The sequence below is a fragment of the Aulostomus chinensis genome, chromosome 8 (assembly GCF_037954235.1).
Source record: "Aulostomus chinensis isolate RoL2024-O1b breed Wild chromosome 8, RoL_Achi_v1.0, whole genome shotgun sequence".
NCBI classification, from domain to species: domain Eukaryota; kingdom Metazoa; phylum Chordata; class Actinopteri; order Syngnathiformes; family Aulostomidae; genus Aulostomus; species Aulostomus chinensis.
Genome location: NC_141327.1, coordinates 7,989,353 through 8,003,873, shown reverse-complemented (window position 1 = coordinate 8,003,873; position 14,521 = coordinate 7,989,353). Strand labels below are relative to the sequence as shown.

At 40.9% G+C, this 14,521-nt stretch overlaps 1 protein-coding gene across 1 annotated transcript in view; it reads left to right on the top strand.

Moving 5' to 3' along the window:
- The window catches only part of LOC147256981 (P2X purinoceptor 3-like), a 75,143-nt gene that overhangs the window by 13,273 nt on the left and 47,349 nt on the right, over positions 1-14,521 (top strand). Inside the window, exons 2-8 of the mRNA XM_086210059.1 lie at positions 1,360-1,495; positions 2,210-2,281; positions 2,500-2,569; positions 2,871-2,964; positions 3,287-3,364; positions 3,447-3,588; positions 9,145-9,281. Of these exons, the coding sequence (XP_086066185.1) occupies positions 1,360-1,495; positions 2,210-2,281; positions 2,500-2,569; positions 2,871-2,964; positions 3,287-3,364; positions 3,447-3,588; positions 9,145-9,281 (729 nt within the window). The remainder of the gene's footprint in view (positions 1-1,359; positions 1,496-2,209; positions 2,282-2,499; positions 2,570-2,870; positions 2,965-3,286; positions 3,365-3,446; positions 3,589-9,144; positions 9,282-14,521) is intronic.

Here is a 14,521-nt window from a genome sequence, read left to right as displayed (position 1 = left end):
AGCGTGTTCTCCCCGTGCCTGCATGGGTTCTCTTCGGGTACTCCAGCTTCTTCCCACTGTCCAAAGACATGCAATTGGGGACTAGACTAATTGGATACTCTAAATTTACCATAGGTATGACTGTGAGTGTGAATGATTGTTTGTCTCCATATGTTGGCCCTGCAATGGACTGGCGACCTGTCCAGGGTGTGCCTCGCCCGTAGCCGCTAGGATAGGCTCCAGCCCCCCCCCCCCCCCACGACCCTTAATAGGAACAAGCAGAAGACAATGGATGGATGGATTGATTAAAAATGTCATAAATGGATTTGTTGATTGATCAGATACACAACAAAAAAATAAGCTGCTTCAGGTTTTGAGTGGCATGCTTGTGAGTAGATGGAGTTAATAAATACAAACTTTGGCAGGTAAAACACTGCCACAGATGGTGAATGAATGAATAGATTTTATTTTTTTGTAGAAACGTTTGATGAGAGTTTCCTGGTTTCTCCAATATTTGTTTGTATTTGGATTTTCTCTTAGATATTGATCAAATCTTTGAGTGGTGCAGATGATGATTATCACTTCTGGTGCCATAAGATTGCTGTTGTGCCACCTGCCAGGTGTGTTTCCTGCTTGGCCTTGGTGGAGTGTTGAAAGGAAATTTGTTTAATTTAACACAGTGAAAATTCTTTTTCAAAGACTAAAATTCAGTAAATATGAACTGAAGCAGAATATTTTGTTAAACTGAAAAATTACGTGAATTTTGGAGATAATTGCATGTGACTTTATGATAACTGTGATGTATGGATTGCCATTTTAAGTGCACAGATACAACATACAGGATCTGTGGGATGGGCAGGGAGGCTTCTTTGACATTTAATCATGAGGTAAAATCATTAAATTTAGTTCATTTATTACAAATTTATTATGTGGCTTTATAATGGCCAATTTCACTGCAGTGGTTATGGTTGTGACAAAATGTTATCAATCTACATTTAGTTATTTACAAACAAAGGAGACACTTTAATCTTCTCATTCTGCGGGGTTGTTCGGGTAGTTCAACAATACAGGTATTTAATACGTGTTATAATCTGGTGGTGTCTACTTGTAGTAGCAAAATTTAGACCGCACTGTGCCAAAGGTCATTCTTGTATCATCAAAAGTATAATTCATCAGCAGTACTTAAAGACAAATAGAAAAGAGAAATAGAGTATAAGAAAAAAATAATGAATTCTATGGGGACTTCAAGTTTCAGAACAGAGGCGTTAGCCAGATTATATTTTTACTTATTGTGTGTGTGTGTGTGTGTGTGTGTGTGTGTGTGTGTGTCTGTGTGTGTGTGTGTGTGTGTGTATGTGTGGCTGTGTTTGGGGATTACAGGTGGGTGTTTGTTCATGAAAAAGCCTACCAGGTGAGGGACACTGCAATTGAATCTTCAGTGATGACTAAGGTTAAAGGTTTTGGAGTCTACAACAACAAGGTCATGGATGTTGCGGACTATGTCACTCCGACACAGGTATGTATGTATGTATGTACAATGATGAGCCAAAATTTTAAGTCCTCAAACTGTGCAGTGGTTAGCACTGTTGCCTCACAGCAAGAAGGTTCCAGTTTGGAGTCCAAAGACATGCAAATTGGGACTAGGCTAATTGAATACTCTAAATTGACCATAGGTGTGACTGTGAGTGTGAATGTTTGTCTGTCTATATGTGTTGGCCCTGTGATGGACTGGTGACCCATCCAGGGTGTACCCCATCTTTCTCCCGAAAGCTGCTGGGATAGGCTTCAGCTCCCCCACGACCCTTAAAAGGATCAGCAGAAGTAAATGGTAGGATGGAAATGGAAATGGTTTCTTTTCAGTATAATACAAACATCTTCCAATAGATCGCCCATTCATGAGAATTATAAATTTCAATGTCTTCTGAGTCTGTGTGAGGGAGGAGTCGAACTATTGTAAATGTCCTTTTGCAGACTGAAGTTGGTGCTGTTGAACAGTACTGCCATATTCAACCCATTCATATGAAGTAAGGTGGCATGCTAAACTACAGCCTTAATGACCACTACAGCTCCTCGCTCAAACAGACTGAACAAAAGTCTGAAATTTACAATTATCCTTAAGTGAGAATATTGAAGGGCCTTTGTATTGTTCCCAATATGATACCTTCAAGTTCAGGTTGAGGGATTGATGGATGGAAGGAACTAGACTTTTATTTTAATATGTTTTCTGCAGGGGGCTTCAGTCTTCTGCATCATAACAAAACTTATAACAACAGAGAACCAAGTCCAAGGATACTGTCCTGAGGTCAGTAACTATAACAGTATTACTACCATTTATAATGATGGAGCTCTAGTCTTGTTATTCCTTGTTATTCCTGTTCAGTTAAAAAAAAAAAGAACAAATTACTAGAAAAAGTCAATGTTGGGTTTGTCATGTGAACACACACATTCACATCAAATCCAGTAATATGATTCACTCTAAATAAGAAAATAATTATTTTTGAATGACTGTGTGTTACCCAGACTGAGCGGAAGTATATTTGTACCCACGACAGCAACTGCACAAGGCTTATAAACAAGCCAGGAAGTTATGGTGAGGCCTTCAGTCTGTCTTCTACTTACACTTTTTCATAAGAACAATCTCACCATAGAGCTCGAGAGTGACCATCCACTTTGGATGCAGAAGGAAAATTTATTTTTATTCCAATTTATTCCGGAACAAAAGCCATTCTGAAGGTGGGTGGTCATTGTTGATTTCTATTAGAACATGTATTACTTGTGCATATGGAGGTTTTTTTTATGTATTATTGATGTAACTGTAGAGCTGCTCAATGTTCAAGCCTCCAACAAGCTTTAGTCAGAATCAGAATTAATCCATTTATTTTCCTGCACAGGAATTCTAACAGGGAAATGCAATCCTTTCAACACGACTGTCAAGACCTGTGAGATAAAAGGATGGTGCCCTGCTGAGATTGACACCATCAAGATGTAAGCTCATACTGTTTTGCAACCTTTGCTGTGTCTGAAGTTGAAAATGAATTGTATTGACTGGGATCAAAGAGAGTAAGGTAACTGTATTTATGACATGCAGTCTAATTAAAGAATTTTAGTTTACTTCAGGGTCGGCTCATCAACTGTCTTGCACACAGCTCTGGTTTTACTCAGATATTAATCTTTGGGAATACTGCCGTCATATAAATATAGTTGAATCAGAAAAATGTGTGTGGATTTAGGGTAAAGAAAAATATATAAAAATCTCATTACTTGTATTCCCATGTTTTTTACAGTTCCATTTTCCTCCTTTTTTCAGTGAACCAATGATGGAGGTAGAGAATTTCACCATTTTTATTAAAAACAGCATCCGCTTCCCAACCTTCAACTACACCAAGTATGGGAGTGTTTGTTCAAATATGACAATTATGACTATCATTAAATACTGACATGCTCATTTAATATGTATCTGTATGCAGAGGGAACTTTCTTCCCACCATCACTGACAGTTACATCAAAGAATGTAACTTTGACAAGGTCAACAATACTTACTGCCCCATTTTCAAAGTGGGAGATGTGGTCCGCTATGCACAGCAGAACTTCAGCATATTAGCAGACAAGGTAAACTTGTGTGACACTCACTGTCTGGAAAAAAAAATGTCTAAATAACATTTCATTGGCCACACAGCTTGAATTTTCAAATGGAATAACATAAAAAAAAGAGTTGGCTTCAATTTCCTAAACATCTACATCCCTATGCCTGCCACAATTGGAAAATATTGACTGTGATCCTGCTTTGCATCTGATTGCAATTTTTATACTTGTGGGGAAGGGAAGGAAATATGTTATGATTTATGTTAATTGTTTGGGTTATGGTTTTTTTTTATTTAGGGGGCACGGTGGTGCAGTTGTTAGCACTGTCGCCTCACAACAAGAAGGTTCCGGGTCCCGGCTGGAGCAAGGGTCTTTCTGTTTGGAGTTTGCATGTTTTTCCTGTGCATGGGTGGGTTCTCTCCAGGTACTCCAGATTCCTCCCACAGACCAAAGACATGCAAGAGGGGACTATGTTAATCAGATATTCTAAATTGACTGTAGGTGTGGCTGTCAGTATTGTTGTGTGTTGAGGAGCAATTTGGTCAAAATGCTAATAAATAATTATGAATATAATTACTGGTTATTAAATAAAATTACTAATTAATATTTAATATTAATTATTCGGGGCACCACCCTAATTAGTTCAGGGAAACTAAAATGTTGACCATGTTTGGGAAAAGTTATCAATCTCAAACAGAGTTTATCCACTAAACAGTCAACATTCTGTAATATCAACTAAAAAGGGATGACTTTGATCTTAGAAGGGTGAGATCCGAGCGCTGGCTATCACTTAGACACGTGACCACAGTTTTGTACACAAAAGACACTACGACTTCTCTCTTATAAATAAAAGTGTTTATTAAACACAATGCATCAATCGATCAGCAACATGTTCATGTAACGTTCCATCTAACCAAAAGATAAAAAGTGATAACGTGTGTGTGTGTGTGTGTGTGTGTGTGTGAGTACACCAAAGAGAGAAGGGGGGGGCTGGTTGCCTAGCAACCAGCTAGCGCCAGCAGAGGCTAACAGCTGAGGCTAGCTAGCCGCTAGTTAGCACCGTGGAGGTATAAAGCGTGGAGCTAAGCCGAATGGCTTAGCAAAAGAGAGAGGGATAGAGGAAAAGACAGAAGTAGACCCAAAAATGTGTGTTAATACACTTGTACAGGATTGTGCAGAATCAATAACATGTAGCACCTTCTTGAAATGTTACAGTTATAATCAATCAACATTAGTACATACAGCGTAATGCCATATAATAGTGTCTGCTGTTCACAGGACTTCCGTCACAAAAGCAGTGCATTCATAGACATTATATAAACACAACTAAGCTATTTCTCTGCCCATAAAATGCTTAGTTAGAGGAATCCTTAATTGGTCGGTAAGGTATTCATTCTCTGCTGGTCCAGAGCGCATGTCCTGCTTGGTTCGGAGGTTCACAGAAACAGGTGTCCGCCAGCGGAGTTCTCGCCGTCCGGTGCACTGCCAGGCCAAGGTGCGAACAGGCCGAGTCTTTCCTGGCTCGGTACTTTCATCTGGTCAGGCCGGTGATGTCTCCTCCTGTGAGATGTACTGGCTCTCAGCCAATGGTGGCGGGGCACGTGAACTTCTGGTCAAGCGGGGAACAAGTTTTTTGGGGGGTCAATGGTCAGAGTGAACCCCCTTTTTACGACCCTTTTTTTAAGATCGTGTGGTCACTCCTAATGTAGGATTCAGAAAGGGGTGTTAGGCCTCAAAGGCCGAAAGTCCTTTCTTCAGATGGATTAATTGTCAAGTCTCTGAATTAATCTCTTCTTGGTTGTGTTGGCCCAACAGTGTGTATGGTTATCTGTCTATATGTGTTGGCCTTGCGTTGGACTAGCGACCCACCCAGGGTGTACCTTGCTTTTGCCCAAAGGCAGACAAAATAGACTCCAGCCCCCCTACGACCCTTAACAGGATAAGCAGTAGAAAATGGACGGACGGATGGTTGGTGTGTTTATTTAGTTGAGCTTTCCTGAAATTGACCACGAGAACAACATGCTTTAAAACAGTAGAAAAACCTCGATTTTGACTTCTCTCCCGCTGTTTCTCACAAATAGTTTCCGGAATATTTTTTTCAATTTTCATTTCACATATTCGATAACAGAACAAGCAAATTGTTTTTCCACCTTCTAACATTCCACCTGTGGAATGTTCCACTGTTCAGTAAATTAATCACACATGTATTAGCCTTCTATTTCTAATAACATAGTCATGCTGCACATCATTTTGAAGCTGTGGTTCTTCTGATCAAATCTATGTAAACCTTGTCAAGATCCATCCACAACAGCAGCTTCAATCAACACAGTAAATAGTAAATTTTCTCTCAATGAATGATATATAAAACAGCAACAGTAAAGATAATTATGCTCCCAAAAGTCCAAACAATTCATATTTAATCAAAGATTTAGTACAAAACGTGTAATAACGATAGTTGTTGTCATTGTCCTCCTCCTCCACTTATCCTGGTCCATGTCTGCAGGGGCAGCAGCTTCAGCAAGGAAACCTACACTGCCCTCTCCCTAGCCACTTCCACCAGCTTTTCTGGGCATTCCCAGGCCAGCTGAGAGATATAATCCCACCAGCATGTCCCTCCCGAATGTCTAAGCTTCTCACCCTATCTCTGAGGGAGAGCCTAGCCACCTTGCGGAGGAAACTCATTTCGGACGCATGTATACAAGATCTCATTCTTTCAGTCATTAACAAGAGCTTATGACCATAGGTGAGGGTTGAAACATAGAATGACTGGTAAATTGAGATCTTTGCCTTTTGGCTTAGCTCTGTCTTCACCACAATGGACCAGTTTAGCACCCGCCTCTCTACAGATGCCGCCCCAATCCACCTGTCAATCTCCCACTCCATCCTACGCTCACTCATGAACAAGATCCTGAGATACTTAAAGTCCTTCACCTGAGGACCATGGCCTTAGACTTGGAGATGCAGATTCTCATCCCAGTTGCTTCACACTGGGCTGAAAACTGCCCGAGGAGGAGGTGGAGGTTGTGGTTTGATGGCGCTAAGAAGACCACATCATCCGCAAAAAGCAGAGAAAACATCCTTCTGCCTCTAAATTCAACACCCTCCACCACCTGGCTGCACCTAGAAATTCGTTCCATAAAAATTATGAAGAGAATTGGTGACAAAGGGCAGCCTGGGTAGAGTCCAACCCTCACTGAGAACATATCAGACTTGCTGTTGACAGAAAATGGATGGATGGAAATGGCATCAAAGACAATAGGGATGTCTCCAGGTGACACAGGAATGTTATATTATGATAAGAATTTACTGTAAGTGAATAAGGCCCTCCTTGTTGGACAATTAGCTGAAAAGAAGAATGTAGCCTTTTTTTTGCTTAAAGCGTTCATGAACCACTGACCAGCATTAAAAATAATTCGACAAAAATAATAGTTTTATATGTATTTTACCTAAATGGTGTCCTCATAACAAATCTAAATCTTCTATGGCTTTTCAGCACATTTATTATAACATTTCAGTAATCACATTTGTCAGAAAAACTGCCTGGCTCCACAGGCCCTATGTTTATTCTGTACCCAGAAGGTCACACAAGTCCACTTTACATACTCATACATATTCAGGCAGTTCTCTATTCTTCATGTTAAACAAACTGCAAAGTATTTTTGCAGAGTAAACATTTCAATAGCATGAGATTAAATTAAAAGCATTCTTTGTGATTTTTAGTGGTGCAGTACTGAAGGGGATTGAATTGATTTATGCAAAGCAGTGTCCCCTTTTTGAAGTGCATTTATGGTCAAAACAACCACATGCATATTACAAAATTTAGTGAGCTGAATCTCCATAGATTGGTCATGCCCATTTCTGCCTTTTTTTTCCTAAATCTGAAAAATTGCAATATCTACTTTTTTGAATGTGTCCTGAATACAAAGGCTCCATGCATGCTCTGCCATCATGCATGCAGAGTAGGCTGAATATGAATAAGTGAACATTTATGCAAAATTTGGCCAAAATTGAATACTAGGTGGGGCCAAAACCAGACATTAATCATATTGCAATAACAATAAGTCCAGTACAATTTTTTTTAACAGTAGTTCACCTCTCCACACTGAGCAGAAAAAAATGAAAATTACATGTTTTAGCTAATAAGTGTAGCAAGACTCCTGTTTGTTTTTTTATATCAAAAACAAAATTTAATCAAATGTCATGACATTCACAGATTGATTGAAGAATGGGCCATGATAAAACAAAAACAAAACGACTTTTTCAAACTTGCCCTAACATTCATACAAGCATACAATGAGCCCAAACTTTGCACATATTATTTTCAGACACTCATGACAGAAAGTTATCAAAAAAATCTGGATCTCACTACTTCGAGGCACATTTTTGCAAGCATTAATCTGACTGATGCAAAATGGATCCAGACGTTAAAGATGACATCTTGAACTTGTGTTACGAATTTGGTGCTAATCAGTTAATAGAGGATGTTGTGACACAATTTACATATTACATATTAGATAGAAAAACTGTAGATAGGGTGGCACGGTGGTGCAGTGGTTAGCACTGTTGCCTCACAGCAAGAAGGTTCCGGTTTCGAGTCCCGGCTCGGGCACGGGATCTTTCTGTGTGGAGTTTGCCTGCGTGGGTTCTCGCCTGGTACTCCGACTTCTTTCCACATGCAATTGGGGACTAGGCTAATTGGATACTCTAAATTGCTTGTAAGTCTGTCCCTATGTGTTGGCCCTGAGATGGACTGGCGACCTGTCCAGGGTATACCCCGCTCCTCGCCCATAGCTGCTGGGATAGGCTCCAGCCCCCCCCCCCCCCCCCGCAACCCCTTAACAGGAATAAGCGGAAGAGAATGGATGGATGGAAACTGTAGATTGAAAGTTATCAAAAGAACTTAGATTGCCCAAGCAATGCAAAAGTTATTGACAAAATGATATTATTTTGGAACAGATGGTGTTAAATATACTGACAAAAATTTGCCCTGTTGATATTAAATGAGATTTAGTGAAACTCTTCTCAAAATATGGCATGTATATCTGATTGGCACATATCGACTGGTTGTTAAATCAATTTGCATCACATTCTCTGGGCACAGGGTTTGACTTGCAAGCAAGTATTGGAGGGAACTTGCTTCCAAGTTTAGTTTTAATTTATTTTTATTTTATCTTGAATGCTTATACACAGGACAATGAGTGATACAAATGATTTGTCTGACAGTGACACCAAACCAGCAGTCAGGATTTGCTCTACATTACAAGGCAGTCAGCATCAAGTCAGTGGCATTAAGTGCAATACAACACTGTTCTGTAAATAGTTTAGTCTCCTGATCAAAAACATTGGTTGAAGCTTTATCAATAAATATAACAACTTCTGATCAATACCTATTCATTTTCTGAAACCAATTCTGCAAAAAACAAAAAAACACTTCAGTGTTCAGCCACATCCACTTTCAGTGTAATCTCTGCCCCTCTAAATATAGTTACAGATAATTTCGGTTTTAGGATAAATAGACACAGATTCGTGAAATTGAACCACACAAAATTTTTAGCACATTATAATTCAATTGTCTTCTGCCAGGGTGGAGTAATTGGAATAAAGATTGGATGGATGTGTGATCTGGACAAATCAGATGACCAGTGTAACCCCTCATATTCATTCACCCGTCTGGATGCCATGTCACAGAAGAATGCTGTCTCACCTGGTTACAATTTCAGGTAATTGCCTTCAAGGTTGAACTGAAATACTCAAGATTGTAGGGCTGATCTCTGTGTTGATTTCTTGACAATGCAAGATTCGTCAGTCAAATAACAAGCAAATGTCAGCACATAAGATATTATTAAAATTGCTGTGAATATCTGTGTCTGTTAGCTACACAAGGGAACAGCATGTAGCAGTGAGTGATATTTTGACAGTTTGAATGTAGAATTAAAAAAAACTATTTTCATTTGTGTATAAACTTCTTAAAATATGTAAAGGCGAATTTTACAAAATTTCAAATAACTATTTGTTTAATTTTCCAACAGTTACTAGGTTTTTGCAAAAGCAAAGGTTATTCGAGATCCTGCAAGAGTTTTCTTTTTTCTTCAGCTTTGAAGAGCCTGAAGGATATGCCTTACCAGACTGTCACGATATTTATGCAGTCTTTTGCGATATTTGCCATCATGAAAACACCTGGACATTACAGAAGATGCATCTTTTCATCATCCTTAAAAAAAACTGCTGGTTGTCTAACCCAGAAAGTTTCACTCATTGGAACTGACACAGAATCTTGTGTCGTGAATCAACGTGGTTTACGCAAGAAAAACTTGCGTATGCCAGGTTCGGTGCTCACGTTCAGATGTATCAACGCAACAAGTTTGTCGATTCTTGCGCTGTTTCACGGCAACTCTGGATGTGCCATAGAAGTTTGCGGAAAGCCGATTCTTGCGTTAACTGCACTTTGGTCCGTTGGCGACACCCTGTGGCGGTGTTTGGTAACTGACATTATTTGACAACTGCACATACAGCACATCGGGCACAAAAAGCCAAAAAGACAAACCCAAACACCTGTTGGCATTACTTAAGCAGCTATAAAAGAGCCTTCACGATTGTGCTGAATGTGCAACTTTCAAAAATGGCTGCACTTGCGATGTTGGAGGACGTGGCAAACGATGCAGTAAGACGAGAGCGACATTTCAGGGAGCGGGAGGATCTGCTGCACAATTCAGATGAGTGGCCAATGAGCCGGTTTGGCTACCGCGAGCCATCCTCCTGCAAATTTGTGAGGAGCTGCAACCGACGCTCCAGCGCCAACCCTAGTGCTGAGCACACTCGGCTTCTTGGCCACTGGCTCCTTCCAGCGGTAGATGGCGGACAGTTCCAGGGTGAACCAGTCGACCCTCAGCCAGGCCATGCCCTTGGTGGTGGACCTGATCATCCGCATCCGCCTCTCCCGCAGATACATTAAATTCCCTTCCGGTGAGGTTGAACAGGCCAATATTAAAGCTCAATTTGCAGCAATAGCCGGATTCTTTATGTAATTGGAGCCATTGACTCCATTCATGTTGCCATAAAAGTGCCGTGCCATGAGGAACAAGCTTACATTCATTGTAAGGGTTTCCACTCCATCAATGTGCAGATCATCGATGCGCAGAGGCTGGAGGGATGATCCCAGCCTGGCAGAGTCAAGAGCACTGTGGAACAAATTGATACTACCTTGAAATCAATGTGAAGGACCTACTGTTGTGAGTTATGAGTAAGACTGGGATGAGGGTGTTCCCCTGCTTTTGTCTGCAGCCAGCGAGGTGCTGCAAGAGTCTTTTTGGATTCGCCAAATTAAATTGTTTTTGGACGCCAAATACCCCGCCTTATGGCAAGGGTTGTGTTGAAGTTCGCAGACTTCACCGGGTCCGTTGATGAGAAGAGATCAACCAGAGTCGTCTGCTTTTGACAAATCAACACTTTATTTCACACAACAAAGCAGACACAGATATATCTGGAGACCCCACTACATGCACCTTGAGAGTGCAGCAGAGAGTCTGAATAAGATATTCACAAACAGTGAATATATGCTTGAAGCCACACCTTTTTTGCATACATAATTTTACACTCATGCATATCACACTTTGTGATTAGTACTCCTGCCTCCTGCACAGTCAGGTCGTCTTGTCCTGTTGTTTTCGTCATTCAGCCTTGACAGTTCGGGCGCAACTAGCAGCCTGCACAACTTAATACAGACAATCACGTCATGTACTTATACACAATCAGCTCCTGATATAATGGTGACATATGAGCAGAACATGATCAACAGCTCATTTTCTCACAATTGGCAATTAAGTTTAGTGTTTTTTCCAAGCCATTACATGGCGGGCCACGACCAAAATAATGGCTATTAAAGTGAATCTTACATTGTCGAAAAGGGAGCCGTTGTTTGCGGTGACGAGCAGTCAGTGTGTCTTTCCATGTTTACACTCCACCTCCACACACATGCACACACTTCTTCGGAGCTCCACTGCTTCTAGGCCTGTTAGCGACTTCCCCAGTGGCTTATTAATGCTTATTTTAAGAGCCAGAACAGAGACTGTTCTACTACATCTCAAAAGCTCCAGGCAGCAGCATTGCTCCGGTCACACTGAGTGGGAAATTGTTTGCAGATGGCGGGCTGTCATCTCAGGTCAGCATATTAAACAGTGGCGGCACTCACGTCCATCGTTGTGTTGCTGAAGTTAGTGAATTAGCCTTCTTCTTCTGCTTCTCTGCATGTAATTGGACTAGCAGCTTTAGTGGACTTGGACTGTTGTGGGCTGGCAAATAAATCTGTCGGATCAGGTAGGTGCATTTTGCCACATATTGCAATGGGAGGCAACCAGCAGAATTTGCTGGTAAGAACTTGAAAAGCACTCAAACCAACATGAAGGTTTGGCACAACCGAAAGGCTTGTTATCCCTTTTTAAACATGGGGGATCTGATTTTGTTGTAAGAGGCTGAAAAACCTAAATAATGTGGTCTGAACACCTGAGCAAGAAATAAACCAATTGTGTCACATTAACACAATGTAACCATAATCTGTCCCAAGGGATAAAGTAGATGAGACTGATAAACTGCAAGCTGTTGTATGTACTGTGTTGAGCATTGACTTACTGCACAGTGACAACAGTGTGTTCCAGAGTCCCATCTTGGCACCTCTGAGGTCCTGGGAAATCTAGATAAATTACCTCTTATCTGAGTCTTGAAAAAAGACTAGATGTGGTGTAATTGTTGACACAATGTAAATATGGGACCGGTTGCCCCCCTGCTCCCTCAATGTCAAGTACCTGCCCTACAGTGTAAAGGGATCTATGGGATAGATATTGGGAGTAGAATGACTGAGATATAATGGGATTTGGTGTGAACCTTTGTTGGTGTGACTTCCATGTGTCTCTTTCTCTGTGCTTCCTTTAACTAACTTACTTTCTCGTGAGTTCTGATTTTAAGGAACAACTTGGAGAAGTAGGATGCCATCTTGAAGGGATTGCTGAGCAGCTCTTTAAGGTGCGATGCAGTTATCAAACTATCATCACAGCAGCCTCTAAGGAACTACTTCGACTCAGCATCTTATCTAGTTACTTCATCCCTCTCTATGACCTCTTGTAGTAATGCCTGAAGATGACACAGATACTCAGAAGCTCTTTCTCCATTGTTCTGGTGTGTCTCCAGGAATTGAATGTTTAGTTCCTCCTCCCCTGTGACATTACCATAAGCATTGTCCAGTTCCTGTCGGTAAGCATGCGGGGGTGCTTGAGGACCAATGTTAAGGGCCTCATTCAAAGCAGGGGTATGTAGACTATTAAATAGAATGCAACACTGCTGTCCTTCAGAGAGAGTATTATCATTTAGCACCTGTTTGGGACAAAGTCTCCATACACTGTAGTCAACTTCAGAGGGCAGTTTTGGGAAGTTGCCTGAAAAGGGACATGGCTCTTTAAGAGGGACAGCACATGGTTGAGAGTTGTGTGTTCAACAACACATGAACATCTGCAGGTACGGGGATAGTGAAGGAGGAGTCAGAATGAGATTGTTGTTGAAGATGAGGGGCAGGAGTTGATGTTATAGGGCTCTTTTTAATGTCGATTTTTCCACATACATAAGTTGCTGCACTGCGGCTCAAAATAGCGGGATTGACTTTATAGGTAATGGCCAACTCATTGTTCTGCTCTTGAAAAGTGTTGTGGCAGAAATAGGTGGATAAGAGGACTCAGTGGATCAGGACACAGGTGTTGGGCGGGGAAAATCTCTTCATTCACAGGGACCTTAGTACAATGTAGTCAAGAGATGTATTCCAACATTACAGAGCATGACATACCTTTTTATACTGACTATACATAACTTTTACACTGTCTGTGTGTATGTATGTATGTATGTATGTATGTATCTATGTGATGTTCATCAGACTTTCACACTACCTTCAAGTACCAGAAAGGAATGGGACATCCCCAGATTACATTTATCTTGGACCTTGGCTGTTTGTGTCTCTGTACCATGTGTATGTGTGGAGTATTTTGCTTTTTTGCCCAAATGTCTCATGTTTTTGTTAGGTGGGCTGACATGTTTAGCGTAGGCACAGGTCATAGTGATGACACTTAACTATCATTCTCCTACATATCCCCCTTGAAATTACAATAGTGATTTTGACTATATGTGTTGAATGAGTGTTAGATAACATAATACTTTGTAAACTTAAAAAGCAGAATGATATGATATTCAGGATATTCACATGAGTATAGAATTACAGTGATAATGATAACGTTCATGACAATGCAATTGGAGTACATAAGACAGTTCACAACTACAAAAGGTGTATGGGAGCATAAAACCTTTCAAAAGGAAAAATTTCCCCATGGCCCCTTCCCCACTGGTGACCAACTTCTCAAGTCATACCTTGAACCATGAACCATTGGAGCAAAAAACCTACGGGTTGCCCATTTGTCCAGGTAATTATGGTTTCGCCTGAATCCATATAGAAGTCTGCACCGGATGCCACATATGGGATTTCTAAACATTGTGCTCAAACCTTCCTGTGGTTTAAACTTTCCATCAGTACATTGTTGTCGTTGGTGTCATGCATCATTTTCAAATGTATGTTTTTCCGGAAACACCGTGGGGATACTGCTTGGAGGCTCTGAGCATACTAGGCACTCATTATTCGTCATTCTTTTAGTGGTAAACATTGCCCATCTATACCACCTGTTATGATTCACACTCATTTCTTTTTTCTGGGTTGGAGTAATTTCGTCTGATGTAATAATTATAACTGTTGGCTCGGTCGCGACTGTACGAGAGGTAGTTATTTCCCTGTCAGTTGTAGCTGTGGTTACAGGGGTTACTGTTCTCTCAGCTTTTACTGTAGGTTCGGTCACGATTGCATTTGATTTTTTTGGGGTCCTGTTGGCTGTCGTGACTACTTCATCAAGCACAGGGATGGAGAAAGTTTGGGGGA